The sequence below is a fragment of the Dreissena polymorpha genome, chromosome 4 (assembly GCF_020536995.1).
Source record: "Dreissena polymorpha isolate Duluth1 chromosome 4, UMN_Dpol_1.0, whole genome shotgun sequence".
Classification (NCBI taxonomy): domain Eukaryota; kingdom Metazoa; phylum Mollusca; class Bivalvia; order Myida; family Dreissenidae; genus Dreissena; species Dreissena polymorpha.
The window spans coordinates 54,629,985-54,654,499 of NC_068358.1; the positions used below are offsets into that span (position 1 = coordinate 54,629,985).

A 24,515-nucleotide genomic window follows, 5' to 3' on the forward strand; every position below is an offset into this window, starting at 1 on the left:
TTATACAAGCCCCGTTAACTTTGCAAAAAATGGTCTTATTGATAATGTGGCCAGTATAGCTCCAGCCTAACCTGAGCATTGTTCAGTCTGGCCAGGAGAAACCCTGTCCTCTAATAACATTATGAAAGCTTGCATGACTTTACAGAAGAAAGGGTAGCATCTGAACAGACTGCAAGACTGCCGTATAAGACATAAAATGTAATATGCGTCTCCTATGTCTGTCATTCATTTGACAACAAATCTTAGAAAGCAACACTCTTTTTATAAAGTATAGCTAAAAAACATAGAATTACATTATTCATCTTCTTACCATTAATACTATGTTTATTTTCATTAACAGAATTTAATTAAAAGTTGTCAACAATATTTTGAACCTGCATTTTCCTTGATGGCTCTTAGTATACATATATGTAAAACAAGAGCACCGCATAACGGGTGCCACGCTCGGCTGCAGGTGCATTTTTGAAGAAATAAAAGCTTGTCAGATTGTTTTTTTGTTTTTAGAGGTTACAGTGACCATTGACCTAGTGACCCAAATATGGGTGGGTGTGTAGAACTCATCAAGGTGCAGCTAAATATGAAGTTTCAAAGTTGTAGGTGGAAGCACTTTGATTTTAGAGCCAATGTTCAAAACCTTAACAAAATGTTAAGGTTTTAGCACGACGCAGACGGCAGACACGATGACAGACACGACATGACGAGCTGGCTATGACAATACCTTCGGTTTTCTCCGAAAACAGTCGAGCTAATGAGATAAATATAAGATTAATCTTTATAAACAAAAACAACGTGCATTTTAACTTGACATAATTGTAAATAGCTTGAAGCTACTTGTCAATCAATGATGGAGCTGACCAGCAAGTAGTTCATATATTTAAGATGTAAATAGATACATGCAGATGCATGGTATTAATTTGCATACAATCATCGGACAAACAATATTTAGTCTACCAGACAGGTGCAGAGATTTTTTTGATTGGACTGCTTAATTACTGTAAATGTATTTACTTTTGTTGACATTAAATTTCTCAGATGCATAAAATCTGGAATTTTATATTTAATCCTACATTCAAGAACTATTTTTATGTCTGCTATAAGATTTCAATCATAAATGTCAAATATCAATGGAAATAAGTGTCTGCAAAGAATAATGTTGATTTCAGAGTATATGCATAAAAGGTGTTCTGGCCCATGCAATACTTGCCTTCATGCTTTCAAGGATGGAGGCACATTCCTTCTTTAGTACCCTGCTTGGCATCTTACTGGCCATGCCAACACCCCTGGTGACAAACAGTACACTATGATTAGACTATTATAAATATGTTATTCTGACATGTTTCCTAGGAGTGTGCATGTATCATCATACAACGCTTAAACTTCAAGGATCTGTCAGAATAAACATAACAGTTTATATCTATATTATATAATAAATAACATTACATTATATCATACATATTAATATATGATTACATTTTAAAAGAAGCTCAATGGCTTTTAAAGGATCTACAAATATTAATTAATTTAAAGCGGGTATATACGATTTTGTCAAATATTTATGAATTTATATAAAATGTGTAAAAAATTATTATATATATATTTCAATATAAATTAAAATAAAAGTTAAGAAGAACATGTGTCGAAAAATGCGAAATAAGCCAAATATTTAATTCTGAAATTGAAAACGGCTGTACAGCTGAATTCGCCAGCATGTAAACCATACATGTACGATGTGAATCTAAACTTAGTTTAACCGTTTATTTGAATTCCCGCAACGTTATCTATTCATACGACACACGAACACTAACTCCGATCCTAATACAAAGACGAATGCTTCGGTTATTGTAGGAAAATATGTACGTCACAATCGGCTCAGGGCGCTAATTTGTCTTTGCTGCATTTTATGAAATTCGGCTTTAATGTTTAATTTTTTTTTCCTGTTTTATGTTATTGTAACATATTTTATCAATATATTACAATTAAACACTTAAAAAATCGTATATACCCGCTTTAAATAAGTTAATTTTTTTACCTCATACCTTTATCAAATCTTTTGCTTCAGATTTTAAAAATAAGTTCATCATACATTTCTATTTTATACACTATAGAATACATTGCAACTTGAATAACTAACATCTTTAATACCACAAGACTCTAATTATTTCCAAACATTATTTAAAAAGCACAAATTTATCCAACAAAATCTTTATCCACAAAGAATAAACCCCCAAATTCACCTCCTAATATCGCCCATCCTGATGGACATCCTGGCCACACCAGCTGCGCACACCTCATCGTGATCTCGGTCATGCTCCTGGCGCGTGATTCCCTTCTCGTAGTGAGCCAGCGCGGTCATGTAGTCGCCCGTGAACTCCAGCTGTTGAGCGTACTCCTTGCTGATGTACGGGATCTGCTCAGGCGCGAGAGCCTTCGCCAGTTGTAGAGCGCTGTCCCAGTGCAACAGGTCCCTACGCATCTGATATGGAACATAACCTCATGTGGGTGTTTGTTTATTTAGTTTTTACCAAAATATCTTGAATCTAAGATCCATGGTAACAATGCCCTGATTGCTCGCTACACATTGATAAACACATGTTTGTAAGATGTTTTTTAAGAAGATCTGCTTGTTTCCATACAAATTAAATTATGATTTATTAACCCGCCCATACTTTGCCCAGGCAAGCATAGCCCATCTAAACTGAAGTTTACCACTAAGTCGTGCATATGCTGAGACCATAAATTGACAACAACCTTTTTTGAAACAGAGTCACTGCTCTAACTGACCCTGAAGAATATGTGATACTTAGGGAAAGAATGGTTAGAGCAGCTTGCAATACTGTATGATTGAACACATAGATTGTTATTAGTGATTATAATTGTTAAAGACACTTAATGCACTTATAATTGTTAGAGACACTTAATGCACTTATAATTGTTAGAGACACTTAATGCACTTATAATTGTTAGAGACACTTAATGCACTTATAATTGTTAGAGACACTTAATGCACTTATAATTGTTAGAGACACTTAATGCACTTTAAAATATTTGTTATTTACAAATGTATTTAATAATGTCAGTGTAAAAAGTATCTTGGTTCAAGAAATATTTACATAATGTATACACCAAATTACTCTAGAGGTATCATCAGCTATATAAGACAGTATTACAAAATAACCAAAATTGCAAAGGAATGATTATTTATGTTCAATGTATTTTGAATAGTTCTATTCATAAATTACTTTAACGATATTTTAACTGCAAGAACATACAGATAATAAACCATCTTTAGGTCAAATGCAAATTTCCATTGAAACTTAAGTCTTCTGTAAGATCTGAGATATACTGGGAAACAAGTCTTCAACATCTCTGCAATCCACCTTACCTCCAATGCAGCCAGGGGTTTAGATGAGGCCAAGTAGAGGTCCTGCGCCAAGTTGAACTCCCCCAGGTACATGGCAATGGAGCCGGACAGTTGATTGCGATCTTCAAGGCTCTGTGAAAGAAAAGAATATGTTTACTTTTCTAGTGTTTATGATAAATATTGAGTTTAAGAGCATAGCATTCTTAATGTTAACAATCATACATACGTAAAACTATGAATATCAGTATTTACTTAAATGGAGTATAATGCACCAATACCTAATCAGTTAATTGCAATTCATTTATCTAGGCACTGTTTTGCCTATATAACCAACAGTATATTGTGAATCTGTTTCAATTAAGGTTTGTTTCTAACTCAATTACATTTCAGTTAGGATTTCATAATTATCAACAACAACATTATGTAGGTGCATTTACATCAAACTCGTCATATCCTAATCCTTGCATTTTATATGGTCTTACAATGTGCAGAATGATGAGGATGCCAGGACTATAAGGTTTAAGCATTCCGCCATTCGATCACAACAGAATAATCAGTTTGACATAAATTGGATCAAAACAAGTTTATGTCCAGGCTGAAGAGTCTAATATGTTTCAAATCAAGATAAACAGCAGACCTAGCACTAAAATTTTAATTACTGTTTTTTTGTTTTTATCCATTTTGGTCCATAATGACTGCTTCTGTAAGTAACACTATACTTAAGCATTTGAAATAAACAAAATATTCAAAAGTAGCCACACCTAAACTATATATATTTGAGGCTGTAGACCAGAAGCTACTGTTTCCAATTGCAGTTAATACATTCTGGTTCTCAAATATCAAGATAATGGTTAGGTATTTCATCTAATGGAATTGTGGATTAAACTATATTCTGTGGATTAAGACCAACCTTGATATGCATCAGTGATGTGACAAGACCAACATCACCTTGTTCTCTGAACACACGGATGGCTGGAATTTACAAAGAGATTTGTGTTCATTATTCTGCTACACATAATATTAACAGTAAGTAACCAAATACTGAGTCCCTGATAACAGCAATTTCTATCTCTAGTATTTTGCTATCGAATGGTATGCTTAAGAGAACATTATGAGATGCTGTCTTTGAAAACCAGACTCAATGCATGTGCGTAAATTATTCTCTCGACAGGTTTTTCTCAGAGAGGCACTCATATTTATGCTAAGAAATTGTGTTTACCAAAGTCCACATCCAGACATTTTAGGGCGGCATATCCCAGTTTGGTCCAGTGTTCTCTGGCATTGAGCTGGTTACAGAAGATCCAGCCATCCTTCCATCTACATGTTGAAACGGAGTAATGAAAACTTCAGTAATGTCATGCATTACTGTCACCATTGATATTACAAAACAGTTGAGGAAAATCTGCAAATGTTTGGTTATATTATTAAAGTTCTCATGAAAAACAATGTGTTGTATACACTGTGATAACTTCTTTATTGACATTTCAAATCAATAAATGGATCATAAATTGCCGACTTTTGTAGGTAAGTTGCAATCTCAACTTAAGATTAGAGGTGAAATGAACTAAAAGCGTGCTAACAGTAATTATAGGTGCATGTAAATAGCAGTAATTTGGAATTGTATCAGATCATTTTAACAGAAAATAATAGCAAACATAATTTTTAACATACCTTTTCAGAGCTATTGTTTGATTCAAACATTCTGCCAGCTGTAAAAAAAGATGCACAACTGTAAAAGGGAAATTATTTAACTTGTTAGTTTTCATGATGACACATTTATCTTATTTAATCCAGTATATTTAAGGTAACCTCTCCACAATCGGTTTCTGCATTCTTTTGTTAGACTGATTTTGCCTTGACAAATAAATTTTTTTTCCTTAAAATGAGCTGGCTTACTGCTTACTGCATTCATTTATTTGCTTAGAACATGAAAAAATAGAAGGTAGATGAATAAGTATATCAAAATTATATTTATCACTTTAAAGGCTTTTGTTGTTTTATATATTACATGTATATATGAACATCAGCAAACCAAGAAAACTGTTTGTCAGACGACTGTAAACGTAAATCTAGAGCTTTCTAACAAAGATGACTTAAACGCCAGCACCGTTTTGTTAGCTTGTTTAAGGAAAACATAACTCAGGACTATCTGAATCAATGAGCTTGAAAAGTGTTTTGCAACATGAACACTTCTTTTGAATTATCTTTTTATCATGTAAGGTATGTGGAAGTATTTCCCTCCAAAATGAATGATGTACAGACTGACAAACAAATGCCCACAGTGACTCACATATACCACATATTAAATTTTCTGTAAGATTGCAAAATAACCCCAAATATTCCAGTAAACTTTCTTCATTATTAAAATTTTAAAGATTCATAAAGGACTTAACCATCCAAAGACTATCAAATACAAAAACAATAATTGATCACAGGAGAGTGATAATAACAATTCGGAATCACTATTATCTCCATTCTCTTCGACACAGGTATATTCACTACCAGATCCAAGTCACGTGTTATTTCATACCTCTTTGGCATTTTTGCCCTCAATGGAGTCAATGAAGAGGTAGGCATGCGAGTCAAGGGCGATGGTGACAAGTTTGCCACTCTGCGTTTGAAGCGTGACCTCCCCATTGTGAAGAAGTACGGGCTTCTGGCCATATGGCAGCTTGGTAGAGCCCACTAGGTCACAGCGCGTACCTGAAACCAGGGCTGCGGATAAGTGAGGTTAAAGACCTAGTTTAAACCTTTTTTATTTAGATTTAGAGTTAAGGGTGCAGTAAAGGATTGAATATAAGCTGAGAGAAAATATTTTAAATAACAAATAGGTTTGATAAAGATATTTTATGGTGGAGTACCCCATGGAGGGCAAAATATTCCTTAAGAAAGTTCTTTCAAGAAAGAATCAACATTTCAAGAGGAATATGTTCAGTCAGACTGTTGCGCGACAATTTTACATGACAAAACAAACAGGTTACATGTCCTTACCTTAAAATTTGAGTATCAAATAGTTAACAATTATAAACATTCCATTCATTGTTATACTACTTAATTGAGCAATAATTTTATATCAAACACATATTTATTACACATATTATGTTCATTTTTCAATCAATATCTTTATTTTGTAAGCAATCTTGATAATATTAGATAGCAGTTATAATATATTCTCAGTTTCTGATGATGTTAATCCAACAGACAATAGACCAGGCATCTGTAAGCAGACAAAATAAAAAAAATGTTTTACAAAGGAAAAAAAAAAATATTATGAGAAAACCTTACTAGTCCCATTGGACAAGCAATTGTTTTTCTAGCTTGTATGGACCAAATATTTGGTTGCTATTAACAATCTGCCTACCATAAATGCCCTGCCCATGGTTAGAGAGATAAAACAGAGTTAAATTGGGACATGCCAATGACAAGTAAAGAGACATGACGTTTTGTTGAAAGGTTATATCAAGGGTTCAGATTACAAGTGGTGTATCTAGTTCACACTTCAGTATAAGATACAGTATTTTGACATTCAACTCTCATTACATGAGACTTGAACAGTAAATTATAAGAACTTTAACAACTTTTAATATTCCACAAGAGTGCTTATCACAGCTATATATATACTAGTACGTGAAAAATAACAAACATTTACACTGAAATAAATATAAGGTATTGAGATTAAATATCCTTATAAAGCCATAGAGACAATCCATACCCATAACATGCTCCCTGGAGTACATGTATGTGTAGATCTTCTCCTCGTCATAGGCAATGAAGACTCCCTTATCCAGGCCCCACATCTCCCAGAGAATGCCCTTCGCAAAGGGAGAGAACTCAGGGATCTCCACTAGGTGGTCATTCACCTGCCAGATTGAAAAATCATAAGTTGTATGTAATGTTTTATTAAGCTAGGCAAAGTATGCTATTGAATAGCTTATATATAATAGAAACAGATCTATTAGATAAATCTTTCATATCAATCCATGAGCTGGAATAATAAGTTAAATGAAACAAAAACAACTTGATAGCAGAAATAATAAGAGCTTTTGGAAGACAGCGCACAGGAAGCTTTTATCAAAAATAATTCTGGTTTGATTGAAACATTATCCATCTGCAATTAAAACAAGTGCAGTTGCTCTACATACCGGGTTGTACACATAACCGTCTTTCTTGTCATCAATGAAGACAAGTCTTGTGCCACTAGGGTCAGGGAACAGCTTGCGTATGCCCACAACATGGCGGAATTCATTCACGTACTGCCAGTCCTCGATGAAAAAATAGAACAGGCCTCCATTCTGAAATAATGGGAACATTGCTGTTAAAATATTCAACTTGACATAGAATTGCCATTGATAGGTCATCTCCCTTGGATTTCAGGAAATGTATCTGAGAAAATAACAAAAAGAGTTTTGATTTAAATTGAAAACATCAAGATTAAAAAAAATAATCTAATCTTACAAAGGAGTTATAGAAACATTAAAGGACAACTTTAAATATTCAGCTGAAAGAACTAGAGCTTTGTCAGAGACGGGACAAATAACCCCCACATGCCGCATTGACACATAATATTTTGCATGTTGTCTACACAAAAAACAGCGGACACCATGCTCAATTTTTAAAACGCACTAAGTGACCCCTTAACCTAGACCCAGAAAGGCCCATGTTCTTACTTGGCCATAAGATCATCTCCATAAAACTTCTGACCAAGTTTGGTGAAGATCGGATGTAAACTACTTGAATTAGAGAGCAGACACCATGCTGAATGTTAAAAAACGCACTAAGTGACCCAGTGACCTAGTTATAGGCCCATAATGGCCCATGTTCAAACTTTTCCTAGAGATCATTTAGATACAACTTCTGACCAAGTTTGGTGAGGATTGGATGAAAACTACTTGAATTAGAGAGCAGACAACATGGTGAGGTTTAAAACGCACTAAGACACCCCGTGACCTAGTTTTTGACCCGGCATGACCCATATTCAAACTTGACCTAGACATCATCTAGATACAACTTCTGACCAAGTTTGGTGAAGATTGGATGAAAGCTACTTGAATTAGAGAGCGGACAACATTGTGATGTTTTAAACGCACTAAGTGACCCCATGACCTTGTTTCTGATCCGGCATGATCCATATTCAAACCTGCCCTAGACATTATCAAGATACAACTTCAGACCAATTTTGGTGAAGATTGGATAAAAACTACTTGAATTAGAGAGCAGACAATATGGTGGGGTTTAAAACACACTAAGTGACCCCGTGACCTAGTTTTTGACCCGGCATGGCCCATATTCGAACTTGACCTACACATCATCTAGTTACAACTTCTGACCAAGTGTGGTGAAGATCCGAATTAGTTTACTTGAAATAGAGAGCGGACACCATGCTCAATGTGTAAAACGTACTAAGTGACCCTGTGACCTAGTTTTTGATCTGGCATGGCCCATGTTCGAACTTGGCCTTCAGATCATCTAGATAAAACCTCTGACCAAGTTTGGTGAAGATCGGATGAAAACTGCTTGAACAAGAGAGAGGACACCATGCTGAATGTTAAAAAACGCACTAAGTGACCCCATGACCTAGTTTTTGACCCGGCAAGGCCCATGTTCGAACTTGGCCTTAAGATCATCTAGATACAACTTCTGACCAAGTTTGGTGAAGATCGGATGAAAACTACTTGAATTAGAGAGCGGACAACATGCTGAATGCTTAAAACGCACGTAGTGACCTAGTTTTTGACCCGGCAAGGCCCATGTTCAAAATTGGCCTAGACATCATGTAGATACAACTTCTGACCAAGTTTGGTAAAGTTCGGATGATAACTACTTGAATTAGAGAGCGGACACTTAATACAGACCAACAGACAGACCCACAGACCGACCGGCAGACAAGTTCACTCCTATATACCCCCCTAAACTTCGTTTGTGGGGGTATAATTAGGTATACAATCACATTTAATACAGTACAAAATGCTGCTCTCCCATGATATTAACATTAAAAGTATGGATGATAAGATATATGCTTCCCACAAAATGCACAATAAATGCACAATAAATGTAAAAAGCAACACTTTGGTGAGATCATTATAAAACATCCAATTTATCATCTTAGAATAATGAACTTCATGAATTCACTAGAAAGTATCAAAGCTCTTACGTCCGTGCCAAATATAAGGAACTCTGGTGTCATGTCATGACATGTGATACGTGTCTGATTAACGTCTTTGTCTGGGAATAGTTTGCTCTCCCGTTCGTCTGTTGTTCCTGTTGTTTCACCTTCAATCTGGATGCAATTTAAGTGGCAATGTATTATATTGCAATAAATGCAACTATGGCAAAAATATCCGTACTTTTGACAATGAGGATAATTTCTTGTGGTTCGGTTTTGATATTTGAACATGAGTTTTCCTTTACTATGCAGCGATTTTCCTCCTTCTTTATAAAGTACCGGTGAACGGCACTTTCCCAATCACGAAAATAATACAAATTTCCCAATTGCTGTCCTTAAATTCCCAATAAAAGGTAACAAAAAAAAAAAATTATTTATTTTTTTTTTTTTTAAAGCAACATTTAGTTAAATGCCCTTTGCAGCTCTATAGCTTGAACCTAGGTTTATATAATATTGACAGCTTGAAAACACTTGGTTATCAATTTTAAAGTATTTGGGAGCAATAAATCAAATACACCATTTCCCAATTTGAGGTTTTCACGACTCGATTTTTCCCAATTTTGAGGTTTTCACGACTCGATTTTTCCCAATTGGACCGGTACGGGTACTTTTCCCAATTGGACAAAGGAAATCGCTGCTATGGTATGACATGTTTAATGTTTAAAACTCTTGGTAGTAATCATAGTGAAACATACATAACATATTTCAATAAATCATTACAGAATCAGTTAAAAAAACTTGCACAAGTCAAATAATTTTTGTAAATTGAGATTATTTTTTTAGTTATTAAGAAACAAACTTAAACTTCAATTATTAACTACTTTAAAAAATCTAGCATTAAGAAAAAAAAGGAATAACATGTACTAAAAGAGTACCAACTTGTAAAAAATATGCCTGATCAAATCTCTGACTAACATTGATCTTTCAAAGGATGTATTACTTTGTTGTAGAAATGATGGAACAGTAAATAATTCAAATAACAATTAACTTCAAGAACCCAGATCTTCAGAGTTTCACATGTTATTCTAAATTCACTTTTAGAACTTACTGTGTAAATCTCAAGTTAGGTCTGCAGGTAAGCTGACAGCGCTATACCGCCATCAAAACTCAAGTTTGTTTTAGCAAAAATAGATTTTATATTTAAAGTAACATTGACATTATTGATTTAAGTTATTGAGTGAAACTCAATTTTCCTAATTTTTCCTAATAAAAGTGGCATTGACCCTAACGTCTCACAACAAGGAACCAGTGTTTCAAATTAATTTGGCTATTATTTATAATTCACGGGCCATAATTCTGAAGTGCTTTATTCAATCTGACTGGTTATCAAACTTGCCTGAGAGCTGAGATATTTCATAAAGATTGTAACTTAGTTTCAAGATGATCTAATTTAAATTGTTCGAGTTTTTAAGCGGATGTCACATGCCTGCCCTTTGAAGGTGTTCCCTTTTTATGCCCCATTTTTAAACAAGAGGCCCATGAGGGCCTGAATCGCTCTACTGCTATAAACACTGTGCAAGTTTGGAAAGAATAAGATGGAAATTGTGTACTTAATCGCGCAAACAAGGAGAATTTTCTCAAATTCAAGGGGAGATTATTGTGTACTTATTTCTCCGATACTGCTGATATTCAATAGGGTTCAAGTTCTCATTGATAAAAAGATACTGTGCAAACTTGGAAATAATTGGATGAAAACTGTGGAATTAATTGCGTAAACAAGTGGGATTTCAAAAGAAATTCATATTCAAGGGGAAGTCATTCTGGACTTATTGCTTTGATATTGCTCTTTTTAAACAAGGGCTGTTTGTAAAACATGCCCCATATGGGCTGTCAGTTGTAGTGGCAGCATTGTGTAAATACGTTTATTGTCACTGTGACCTTGACCTTTGACCTAGTGACCTAAAAATCAATAGGGGTCATCTGCCAGTCATGATCAATGTACCTATAAAGTTTCATGATCCTAGGCCTTATTATTCTTGAGTTATCATCTGCAAACCATTTTACTGTTTTGAGTCAGTGTGACCTTGACCTTTGACCTGAAAATTAATAGGGGTCATATGCCAGTCATGACCAATGTACCTATGAAGTTTCATGATCCTAGGCGTAAGCATTCTTGAGTTCTCATTCGGAAACCATTTTACTGTTTCGAGTCACTGTGACCTTTACCTTTGACTTAGTGACCTTAAAAATCCATAGGGGTTATCTGCCAGTCATGATCAATGTACCTATGAAGTTTCATGATCCTAGGCCTAAGCATTCTTTAGTTATCATCCGGAAATCATTTTACTATTTTGAGTCACTGTGAACTTTGACCTTTGACCCAGTGACCTGAAAATCAATAGGGTTCGAGTCCTCATTTATATAAAGACACTGAACAAGTTTGAAAAGAATCGGATGAAAACTGTGGACCATGTCATCCCATAAGCTCTTCTGACTTTGGCAGTAGAGCTTAAAATCTACACACATAAAAACTGTGTATCTGTCATCAAAACGGGACATAGACACTACATACATTTTGATGGTTGCCACAAAACTCAACCTATCACAAAAACTGTGCCATAATACCAATACACGGACAAGGAAAAAATAATAATTTTCCCGTCTTAAGTGACTGGCCATACGAATAAATATAATTTCTAAATAAATACAAGTTAACAACAATCTTACAATATTCAGGTTCCAATATAATTAATGAAATCAAAAGGCTATGTAGTTTTGATAAATACCTAAAGTAAATAATGCAAAACACAGGTTTACATATATTATTCTGAAGCAAATACATGTATTCATGTACTATCTAAATACATTAAAATTAAGTTACATTTGGGAATGATTATCTAATAATTTACCATTCTACAATGAGCACTGGAGATATCATTGGTGTTACTATGATTAACTGATTAAAACACAACAACAAGATCTAAAGAAAGATGGACAGGTATAATAAGGCATAAGTCTACAAGATCTAAAACTCTCTGTGACATATACAAGAAATAAGGAATGTTGCACAGACTTACTTTGCTTGAATCGGGGGGAAGCTATGCATACATATAGTATATAATTTATATATAAAATAATTAATGTGTAACATAATTGAAAGAATATGAATTATTAATATAAAAGATTTAAAAAATATACTGGAGATGGTCAATACAGAAAATATGCACAAGTTATAATGCTTATGCACAACTATAACATAGCATAAAACATTTTACTATATTGAATAAAAATACTGTAATTAAAAGTATTGCAATTTGTTTTAAATACACAAGCCCTTTACCGTTTACGTCTAAAATTGATATACACTGCAAACTTGCTTTTTGAAAAAGACTAATATGGTATCAGTTCAATTTTGATGCATATTAAAGAAATAATGTTTGCATGGCATTATTGAAATTTATGCTATTTAAAGAGACCCTGTAAATAGACAAAAACAGACATTTTAGACACAAATGTTTATTTAATATCTGCGTCTATAAAACTAAGCCAAAGCCAACATCAAAAACAAAGCGCCCCACTCACCATGTGTAACTGGATCTTATCATCAAAGTGGGCGGAGGCGTAGTCAGCATTGAGCTTGATGGAGTGAACGGTGCCCAGGTACTCACGGTCCTTCAGCTGCTCAAGACCTGCAGGAGAGATCAAACCCCTCTCAGTTTGAGTAAATGCTTATTTAGAACAAATCTTAATCATGATACAGACCAAAAGACCATATTCCAATCTCTCCTTAGGGAAAACCAGTAAGCAGTTCCTGTAATTCCTTCAACACATTCAATTCTGAAAGTCTGTCAATGTTGACCATTATGTCTGTATAAATCAAAATGCCTAAAGCAAATAAATATAGCTAAAATTTTTAATTATATCATTAAGTAAGCACAATACATTTAATACCAAATTGTAAATTGAAACCTATATTTACAGCCCACAACTTCATATAGAGCCCAAACCTTTATTTACAGTCCAAGCCTATATTTAGAGCCAAACCATTTTTAAATCCCAAATGTACATTAGGAGCCTAACATACATTTCAAGCTAAAACCTACATTTAGCCATATTCTTCCAATGACAAAACCTTCAGTGAGGTCATTGAAAAACTAGAGCTTTGTCACAGACGTGACGGATACCCCCACGTGCCGCATTGACACAGACTATTTTGCATGCTGTCTGCACAAAACAAGAGAATCCAATTTATGGCAATTTTTAAGAATTATTATGCCATTATCATTTATGGACATTTTGACCTTTAAACTCTTTAATTCTTTCGCATGACACGCCGTCCAGTGACTGTGAACAAAATTAATGTACGAGTCATTTTAAAATCTTACAATGAATGACATAATTATGGCCCAGACAAGCTCATTTATGGCTATTTTTGACTTTTGAACTCGAAGTGTGACCTTGACCTTGGAGATATTGACGTAATTCTTTCGCATGACTTATTGTCCAATCATTGTGAACAAATGTACCAAGTAATTTTAAAATGTCACAAGGAATGACATAGTTATAGTCCGGACAAGACCATTTATGGCCATTATTGACCTTTGAACTCACAGTGTGACCTTGACGTTGCAGATGTGTACGTAATTCTTTCGCATGACACACCGTCCAATAATGGTGAACAAATGTGCCAAATGATTTTAAAATCTCACAATGAACGACATACTTATGTCCCAGACAAGCTCATTTATGGCCCTTTTTGACCTTTGAACTCAAAGTGTGACCTTGACCTTGGAGATATTGACATAATTCTTTTGCTCGATACACCTTCCAATAATGGTGAACAAATGTGCCAAATGATTTTAAAATCTCACAATGAACAACATAGTTATGGCCTGGACAAGATCATTTATGGCCATTTTTTACCTTTGAACTCGAAGTGTGACCTTGACCTTGGAGATATCTACGTTATTCTTTCGTTCAACACACCTTCCAATGATGGGGAACAAATGTGCCATATAATTTTAAAATCTCACAATGAATATCATAGTTATGGCCCGGAAAAACTCATTTATGGCCATTTTTGACCTTTGAACTAAAAGTGTGACCTTGACCTTGGAGATATTGACATAATTCTTTCGCTCGATACACCGTCCAATGATGGTGAACAAATGTGCCAAATGATTTAAAAATCTCACAATGAACAACATAGTTATGGCCCAGACAAGCTCATTTATGGCCATTTTTTACCTTTGAACTCAAAGTGTGACCTTGACCTTGGAGATATCTACGTAATTCTTTCGTTCAACACACCTTCCAATGATGGGGAACAAATGTGCCATATAATTTTAAAATCTCACAATGAATATCATAGTTATGGCCCGGAAAAACTCATTTATGGCCATTTTTGACCTTTAAACTCAAAGTGTGACATTAACCTTGGAGATATCTACGTAATTCTTTTGCATGACTTATCGTCCAATGATGGTGAACAAATGTGCCAAATGATTTAAAAATCTCACAATGAACGACATAGTTATGGCCTGGACAAGCTCATTTATGGCCATTTTTGACCTTTAAACTTTAAGTTTGACCTTGACCTTTGAGATATCGACATAATTCTTTCGCGCGACACACCGTCAAATGATGGTGAACAAATGTGCTAAATGATTTTAAAATCTCACAATGAATGACATAGTTATGGCCCAGACAAGATCATTTAAGGCCATTTTTGACCTTTGAACTCAAAGTGTGACCTTGACCTTAAAAATATTGACGTAATTCTTTCGCGCAACACATTGTCCAATTATCATGAACAAATAATTTTAAAGTCTCACAATAATCGACAAAGTTATGGCCCAGACAAGCATTTGACCTTTGAACTCAAAGTGTGACCTTGGCCTTGGAGATATCGACGTAATTCTTTCGCGCCACACACTGTCTAATGATGATGAACAAATGTACCAAGTCATTTCAAAATCTAACAATAAATGACATAGTTATGGTCCGGACAATGTTTCGGTAAAAAACGCACTAAGTGACTCGGTGACCTAGTTTTTGACAGATGCATGACCCATATTCAAATGTGACCTAGACATTATCTAGATAAATCTTCTGACCAAGTTTGGTGAAGACCTCATGAAATTTTGGGACAGACAGACAGACAGACCGACATAGTGACTCCTATATAGCCCCCATTACCAATGGTAATAGGGGTATAATAAGAAGCAAAGATCTAACGTTTAAAGGAGGCATTATATTTGCAATGTGTTAACATCTTACAATAAAAATTGCACATGCAATATTTCATATCATAAGGATCAATGCCTGCAAATTTAAATGATGTACGTTGCAAAGTGTAGGAGAACGACTGCAAATTTTGTGTCAACTGACAGACAAGACAGAAAGACAGCCAACAAATATTTCTGTATACCTTCCATTATGTATACCTGGAAGTTTAAATACATAAAACAATTTAGATTTGCCTAATACAATTATAGCAGCACATGCTAATGAATTATCATACATAAGAAAGATAACACAGTGGGACATTCACCAATGTAAAGTCTAATTGTCTATTGCTACAACAGGGGAATGTTTTCACTGTCTGCTATTTTCCCCCTATTTAACAACTGGCAGAAAAACTTAATTACCATACATCAATATGGCTATATTATTGTTTACAATCAGAGTTATTCAAGTCCATTTGATTAATACACTCATCAGCAACACAATAAAACAGTCAATAGGCATGGTATTAGTACAAAGTTAAATCATGCATGGGGGATATATGGAAAGTTACAGATTTAAGTTGATCCATTATAGTTCAATCAATCAAAGATGATACAGATAAGTTCAATAGAACATTAGCATAAAATAAAACATTAAAATGATAAGAATTATAAAATAAAACAAACAAGAGCTGTCACCATAGGATGACTTATGCCCCTATAAATGCTTGATAGAAGTTATGAGCTTTTTTCTAAACCTAAATGCAGATTTCAAACCTAAACACGAAACCTAAGTTCAAGGTCAAGGTCACAGGGATCAAAATTTTTGTGCGTATGGAAAGGCCTTGTCCTTATACACATGCATACCATATATGAAGGTTATATCTCAAGGGACATAGAAGTAATGATCATTTTTCGAAACCTAAACGCAGATTTTGAAACCTAAACGCGGACCCTATGTTCAATGTCAAGGTCAAGGAGGTCAAAATTTTTGTGCATATGGAAATGCCTTGTCCATATACACATGCAATACACACATGCATACCAAATATGAAGGTTATATCTCAAGGGACATAGAAGTAATGAGCATTTTTCGAAACCTAAACACAGATTTTGAAACCTAAACGCGGACCCTAAGTTCAACGTCAAGGTCACAGGGGTCAAATTTTTGTGCTTATGGAAATGCCTTGTCCATATACACATGCATACCAAATATGAAGGTTATATCTCAAGGGACATAGAAGTTATGAGCATTTTTCGAAACCTAAACACAGATTTCGAAACCTAAACGCGGACCCTAAGTTCAACGTCAAGGTCACAGGGGTCAAATAGAAGTTATGAGCATTTTTCGAAACCTAAACGCAAAATGTGACGGAAAGACGGACGGACAGTCCGATCACTATATACCCTGCTACCGGGGGCATAAAAATAAGTCATTATAATCAGTTAAGAAACTTGAAGAACTATGAAAAAGATGCTTTAAATGAAATAAAGTATGATGTACTTTAATAAATTTCACCATTACTCGTGACTTAATTTAATATTAAAATGAATTATAACCATGGAAATAAGGATAACTTAAATAATATATATATAGGCAATACATGTCACTTCAATCATGCAGTATCATGATACAGGTCCATACACCCATGACAATATGAATTACATGTACTTCAATAATAAATTTGGGCAAAAAGGGTCACTTCAATCATGCATTATCATGATACAGGTCCATACACCCGTGACAATACGGATTACATATACTTCAGCAATATTTTTGGGCAATAAGGGTCACTTCAATTATGTATTATCATGATACAGGTCCATACACCAGTGACAATATGGATTACATGTACTTCAATCATATATTTGGGCAATAAGGGTCACTTCAATCATGCATTATCACGATACAGGTCCAAACACCCATGACATTACGGATTACATGTACTTTAATCATATATTTGGACAATAAGAGTCACTTCAATCATGCATTATCATGATACAGATCACTACATCCGTACAATATTATAATAGATTACTTCAATAATATATTTGGTCAGTACAGGTCACTTTTTAATCATGCAATCAAGATGACCTGTGTCAGTTGAATCAAGCATTATGATGATACAGGTTAGTTTAAACAGCCATGCATTATTATGATATGGATCAGTTTTAAATGTTTAATCCCACAATAGGAAGATACAAACAATACATTGGATGATTTGGATCATACGGCTTACCACTTGCTTTATCGTGCACAACTACAGACACACAAAATACAGATTTATTAATGAACTAATTTACTAGAATTAGCAAAAAAATATATACATGTAATTGCAAAAGGTTTGAACTTTCAGATTTTGGAAACAAACCTACATGTAGGTAGGATAACTACTTTACTTCTCATTAACATATACATTAGGGCAGGTAATTATTATGCAAATAGAATGAAAAATTATGACAATACAAGACAAAGAAAACAACATGCAAGCTGAATCCAACCTCAACAAAACTTTGCTTATGCCAAAAACATTTCTCTTTATTGCAATATTGGACTTTTGACCATAACGTGTGACCTTGACTTTTGAGGTATTGAGACAGGTGGTACACAAGATACTAAGTCTCTTCATCGTTATCATTTGGAGTAAGTCTTACAATTGCATAGCCAAAGACAAATTTACAGCCCAGACCGGCTATTTAATAGCCAAATATGATCATTGACCTTGGCTCTGAGGTACTAAGGCAAACTGGTTTTATAAACCATAAGGCTGTCTCCTTATGTTGGTCATAAGTGGTTAGTTATTTTAAAATAGCATGATGAATGACAACGCTACATTCCAGACAAGCCTTTTTATATTTAACCCTTGGCCCTATGAGTAGCCTTGACCTTTGAGATAGCAAGACACGTGTTACTTACAACACATTTTATTATGATGGATTGCATGTGGGCAAAGCTTTAAAAATAAATCAATGTATGGCAAAAGTATGGGTTAGACACGAAAATTCCAGCTGTTTTATGGCCAAATTTGACCTTTGACCTCTAAGTGTAACCCTGACTTTTGAGATAGGGAGATGGTTGTTACACATTTTCATATGATATAGTGGACATTTATGATGGGTTATTTCATAGTCCATAAATATATTACAAAATATGGCTAAGAAAAGAAATAATGCACAGAAATATTGATAAAAAGACAAACAAATGTACATTGAAACTGCTCTATGAGACCTTCATCGAAGGGGGGGGGCATCAAAAACAAGTATATTCAATTCGTAGATCTATCAAAATGCAAACAAAGTATCAAACAATACTTGAATTAAATATAAAACCATCGAATATTATATCTTATATCTTATTTAATTAACTTTAAAACTAATCAACAATCACAACATAGGTTTACCATTATCTCCAAGCAGGTAGAACCAGGCCCTGTTGTTCATCCCCACAGCTAAATGATACGGTCCAATGCCCAGAAAGGATGGTTCAACATCTACAGCAATGGTCGCAGGCTGCTCCTGTATATAAAAACTGCAGTTTGATTTCCACAATACTTTAGGGAATGAATCAAGTTTTAATCAAGTGGTTCAAGACATGATATACCAAAATAAAGCACAGCAAACTACAGTTATGTTGAAAATATCTCACCAAAATATATAGAGGTGTGAATGCTCAAATGCTTGTTAATATGTTTTTAAAGTCTTTGCCCTCTAAGAGAAATGCTTTTTGATTTACAAGAGACACAAGTAAAAAAAATAAAAAATATACAAAGATTGACCATAACTCCAGGTGTGTTTAAAACCTGCAAACCAAAATAAGGAAGTGTGCATCTTCATTAAGACAAGAAACCGTCGGAGACGGGTGATGCTCCCCAAAGTTTTTTTTTGTCACAATATTGCACTATATATTCAGATAAAAGGAAACGGCTTGAGGGCACAGTAGTTGGGGGGACAATAATTTTTTTTTATAAAATTTCAAAGGGCCATAACTCTGTGAAAAATCATCCAACCAGAACCGGCTGATAATATGCACATCTCCTCTTGGTAGTGAAGCTTCCCATAAAGTTTAATTGAATTCCGGTCATTAATTGCTGAGAAATAGCCCCGACAAAAATTGTGCATGGACGGACGGATAAACGGACGAACACACGCACGGACATCAAAGCAGCGACTATATGTTCCCCCAAAAAATTGTGGGGGAGCATAAAAATTAAGAAAATTATTAAGAAAAAAGATTTTTTTACAGTTAAATCAAGCATTAGATGATTCAAATTTAAAGAATACAATAAAATACAGTGTTGTGTAAAGTGCAGAGCATTTAAAATTCTTCTCTTGCAAACTGCTGAACATTTCCAAGAAGTTCCAGATATAAAATTGCTGAATTTCCTTATGTAAAACATACCAGAAAAATTTAGAAGTGAGTGCCGTAATCATCTAATAATAAATATCATTTTCATGTAGTTGCCAAACGTTTCTTTATCCAAAATGGATAATAACTCAAGTTTTCCTGGTCTCATTTGGTACATTGTTTATATTAGGTACCTGATGTTATGGTCAAACACAAACTGGGGAGGTTTGGTCAAGAAAACATCTAAAAAAGTATCTTTGTTTACGCAAGCTGACATTTTGTAGAATAGCATCAAAGATCCATATACCATATGCTATAAAACACTTCATGCCTAGGTGAGCTTAATATATAATATACCACACTATCATGCCAAAAACTATCTGACAAAGCGATATCTGTGACATACCGTACCAATACATGTAGGTACTAAATTGTTGTGTAAATAATATTAAGCAAAAAGTTACTTCACATTCAAGTAATAATTTCACACCTTATTTTGAATACTTAAGTTTGCACCTTTTTCTGTGCCTTTCATGCAATTTTAGTAAGTACATGTAGTTAATATTATCTTACCGATGTTCCTTTCTACAATTAAAAGTCAATGTTTTGTTTTCATTGTAATAATTTGCTTCATTGAACAAGAAGTTTAAGTTCAAAATACAACAGCTATGGATACTTGTATTTACCAGCAGCAATATCAGTTACAAAAGTAATTTTGCTTGCTAAACAGTAAAATTAGATGGGATTTTCAACCTAAATTTGTAACAAATCTATTGCTTTAGAGAAACCCTATCATCCTAACCCACGTTCACTAAGATGATTCATGCTTATTAATTGGCCGTGGGTGGTTAGGCTAGCAAAATTTCATTGTCATGATTAAGTCACATTTCAATGGTATCTATCATGATTGTGTCAATTTCGGCAGGGAAATTGAACCAATAAAATGATCCTGTTTAAAAAAAATCCAGAGCAGGCAATGTTTTATTTGTCATATTAACTGTTATAAATTAGCTTTTTTCATATTTACAGTTATATGCTCAGGTGATCCTTGCCTCCCATACTTAATAAGAAGAGTATCTGATGTTAAGGGCAATTTCATTGGTCATTAGCTGGCTTCTCCATATTTATGAAAACAAATTTTTTCCATCAAGTTCACCCACGGTTAATAAAGAAGTAATAACAATATCATCTGTAGGTATAACAGCCCCATATCTCTGGGGAATATAACTTAAATTAAGAAGTGAGAGAAAACCTTTTTTATCAAATTATGTTAATTTTATTGGTTCAGTTGCCATGCATCAATAAATAAAGAGTCAGAAAATATAGGAGAAATTACATATACTAAAACTCCCCCCTGAGCATTGTGTGCACAATAACACAACAAAATAATTTATGAAGCTACACAGATTCAGGAACTTAGACAAATATCAACAGTCTTTTGATGAAGAATGCAGTTTTTTCTACCTGTTGAATGTTGTCCTCGATGGTGACTTCAAGCAATGACGTCAGGTGGGCTATACGAGTCTGCTGAGTAGCGGCCAGCATGGGAAGGCTAGTCAGATACACATACAGGTTGCCCTTGGTGGAAGTGACCGCAAGCAACTGACCGTCCTCCGTCCACTCCATGCGGTCAAGGCTGCGTTCATCGTCCAAATTGATGATCGCAAACATCTCTTTAAGGTCAGAAAGGTCATGGATCTTGATACTATTGGAAAAAATATAGAGGATATTAATTTAATTTCAGTGAATTAGAACTGTATGTTATTTGAATATCAGTGAACTCAAATACAATACTACAATAAAATCAACAAAATATGTTTTTGATGTTATTAAGCACACAAAATTTGCTTCCCTTTCCCACACACAAAATGAACTGATCATGTTAATTTGTGTGTATCCTCCACTCATTCATGACAAATTAAAATCTTTGATTTAACAAGAGCTGTCCCAAGACAGCATGCTCGACTATTCTTTGTCTCAGATAGTATAATGTAAATTTTCTCTCAGTCACCTGATATAATTACAAAAACAACATATTTGAAGTAGAGTATCTGTAGTAGTTGCAAATGCAATATTTCGCTAGATAAGCCTTTATCCTACCTACACACACAATTTCAGCACACAATTTCTAGATTTATTGATTGCAAGGTTTTTTTTATCTATTTTAAGCAACAGTGACTGAATATGACCCTTACCTAACTGGCCTCAAGTGCAACCCCATATTAGGCCTCCATGTCCTCTAGTAAAATGAGTTGTTGCACACAAAGCATAACCTTCATTGCATAATAATGAAAAGTACAGTAAGGGGCATAATTTTGCTTAATTGCAGCTCAGAGTTATTGGCCTTGGCCGGTGGCCTCACATGATAATCCACTTTTTTTTATGTACAGTTTCAATTGAATATATGTTTTGGTTACAAATATATTTTCTTTAAATATGGTGATATGGAGAAGTCGCATGCACACACAAACTAGAAGGGGCCAAATTCTGCTATATTGCAGGTCAGAGTTATGGATCAATGATCTCACACAATGACTTCAACATATATGGAAAGTTTTAATTGAATGCCTGCAGTAAAAACATTTAAATAATGATGTTGCATGTTTCCCATTACAAAAGCAATATGCTAACAAAGATGCTGACATCTGGGTGAGAAGAGAAGACCATTGGTTGAAAATTCAAGTAAAACAAGAGCACTGCATAACAGGTGCCACGCTCGGCTGCGGGTGCAGTTTTGAATAGATAAAAACTTGTCAGGTTTTTTATTTTTTTAGAGGTCACAGTGACCTTGACCTTTGACTTAGTGACCCAAAAATGGGTGTGGCATGTAGAACTCATCAAGGTGCAGCTATATATGAAGTTTCAAAGTTGTAGGTTGAACCACTTTGATTTTAGAGCCAATGTTTAAAACCTTGACAAAATGTTAAGGTCTTAGCACAACCAGGACAACGACCGACGCGACACGACACGACGAGCTAGCTATGACAATACCTCGGGTTTTCGCCGAAAACAGCCAAGCTAAAAAAGACTCTTTGCTTGAAGAATCAAATATTGGAACTTAATGTTTATGTCATCTGTAAAGAATTTCATACCAGTTGTCTCCACATGATGCAGCCTTGTTGAGGGACAGAGAGATGGCTATGCAGCTAAGGTTGTCTTTGTGGTTGCGTGCTTGAAACAACTCCTGTAATGGAAATAGAGCCTTGCTAACTAGCAGCTCTTACAAATTTTTAAAGTAATTTAAGACCATTGTAAATTGAAACTGACAAATAGTGATATCTAAAATGTGTGCAGCTCTCACACAAACCCTACTCGCATTATAGAAATGCAAGTGGCTTTAATTTGTATAAAGAACATTAAGCAAGGAAATTACCAGATACATTAAGAATAGCACAGACATTTCACATATAAAACAAATATTTGCAATAGCAAATCAATTAAATGTGTTCAAAATTTTATAAAAGTTTTACCTGGCCAATCTCCTTCATGTGTGTAGAGATGACCACGAAGAAGCCTTGGGAAAAACCAATCATTATGTAGCCATCACCATACCTGGTAAGTGAAACAGCACAAATACCATTAATAGTTGAGCAGTTCTCAGAAAGTATATAAGATATCAACATCAAACTTCATGGGTGTATAGATATCATTGAGGAGAAGTGCCATGCACAAGAACCTTAACCCTACAATTTCTTAAATAAAATTGCCTTTTGTTTTTTGTGTATGATATTACTTTTCAGGGCTATATATCAAATACCATAAAAGATTTCAACATTTAACTTCATGGGTGTATTGATATCAGTGAAAAGAATTGTCTTGCAGCACAAGAACCATAACCCTACACTTTCTTAAATAAGAGTTATTTCCCTTTGTTTTTTGTATGATGTAATGTTCAGGGCTATATCTAAGATACACTACAAGATTTCAACATTAAACTTCATGATTATATAGATATCAATGAGAAGAATGGCAATGCATAAAGCAATTATCCAACACTTAATTATGTTCGTTAAGATTGTACTGTAAATAAATGAATTTGCATCTGTCCGTAAACAAAATTTATTTGGGGGGAGGGGGTTATCAATTCAATGCATGTGCTTGTTAGATGTTTTATCATGTTTAAATTTGTTCATTAGATTCAATAACATAATGGAGAGGCTCTTATCCCATTAAAAAAACTTCTTGCTTAATTATGTACTCGAGAATGTTTGAGAGTTCGAGTCCTGGAGCTTACCATCTGTAAGACATGATGTTTCCATATTTCTGCTGGAAGGCCAGCTCTATGGGATTCTCAGCATCATGCATGTTGTACAGGAACAGGGTCTTCTTGCCAATCACCACACTCACCTACCAAAACACATAACACACATTCAAACTCGATCATGTTTCTAGGTCGCAGTGTTGTTGTGGATATGATGTCTGCTTCAAGATAGGGAAATGCCTTGTTCTATCTGCATTCTAGGAGCAGTGTCGGATATT

The 24,515-nt window shown here is 34.6% G+C and overlaps 1 protein-coding gene across 2 annotated transcripts in view; it reads right to left on the reverse strand.

Moving 5' to 3' along the window:
* The window catches only part of LOC127877064 (WD repeat-containing protein 19-like), a 53,421-nt gene that overhangs the window by 23,268 nt on the left and 5,638 nt on the right, over positions 1-24,515 (reverse strand). For both annotated transcript variants that reach the window (XM_052422664.1, XM_052422663.1), the window contains exons 7-22: positions 24,271-24,383; positions 23,507-23,588; positions 23,129-23,220; positions 21,501-21,741; positions 19,093-19,207; positions 13,047-13,153; positions 9,513-9,638; positions 7,504-7,653; positions 7,074-7,221; positions 5,892-6,064; positions 5,033-5,070; positions 4,581-4,678; positions 4,272-4,333; positions 3,383-3,493; positions 2,235-2,473; positions 1,205-1,280 (exon numbers count right to left, since the gene is read on the reverse strand). In XM_052422664.1, the coding sequence (XP_052278624.1) occupies positions 1,205-1,280; positions 2,235-2,473; positions 3,383-3,493; positions 4,272-4,333; positions 4,581-4,678; positions 5,033-5,070; positions 5,892-6,064; positions 7,074-7,221; positions 7,504-7,653; positions 9,513-9,638; positions 13,047-13,153; positions 19,093-19,207; positions 21,501-21,741; positions 23,129-23,220; positions 23,507-23,588; positions 24,271-24,383 (1,971 nt within the window). The remainder of the gene's footprint in view (positions 1-1,204; positions 1,281-2,234; positions 2,474-3,382; positions 3,494-4,271; positions 4,334-4,580; positions 4,679-5,032; positions 5,071-5,891; positions 6,065-7,073; positions 7,222-7,503; positions 7,654-9,512; positions 9,639-13,046; positions 13,154-19,092; positions 19,208-21,500; positions 21,742-23,128; positions 23,221-23,506; positions 23,589-24,270; positions 24,384-24,515) is intronic.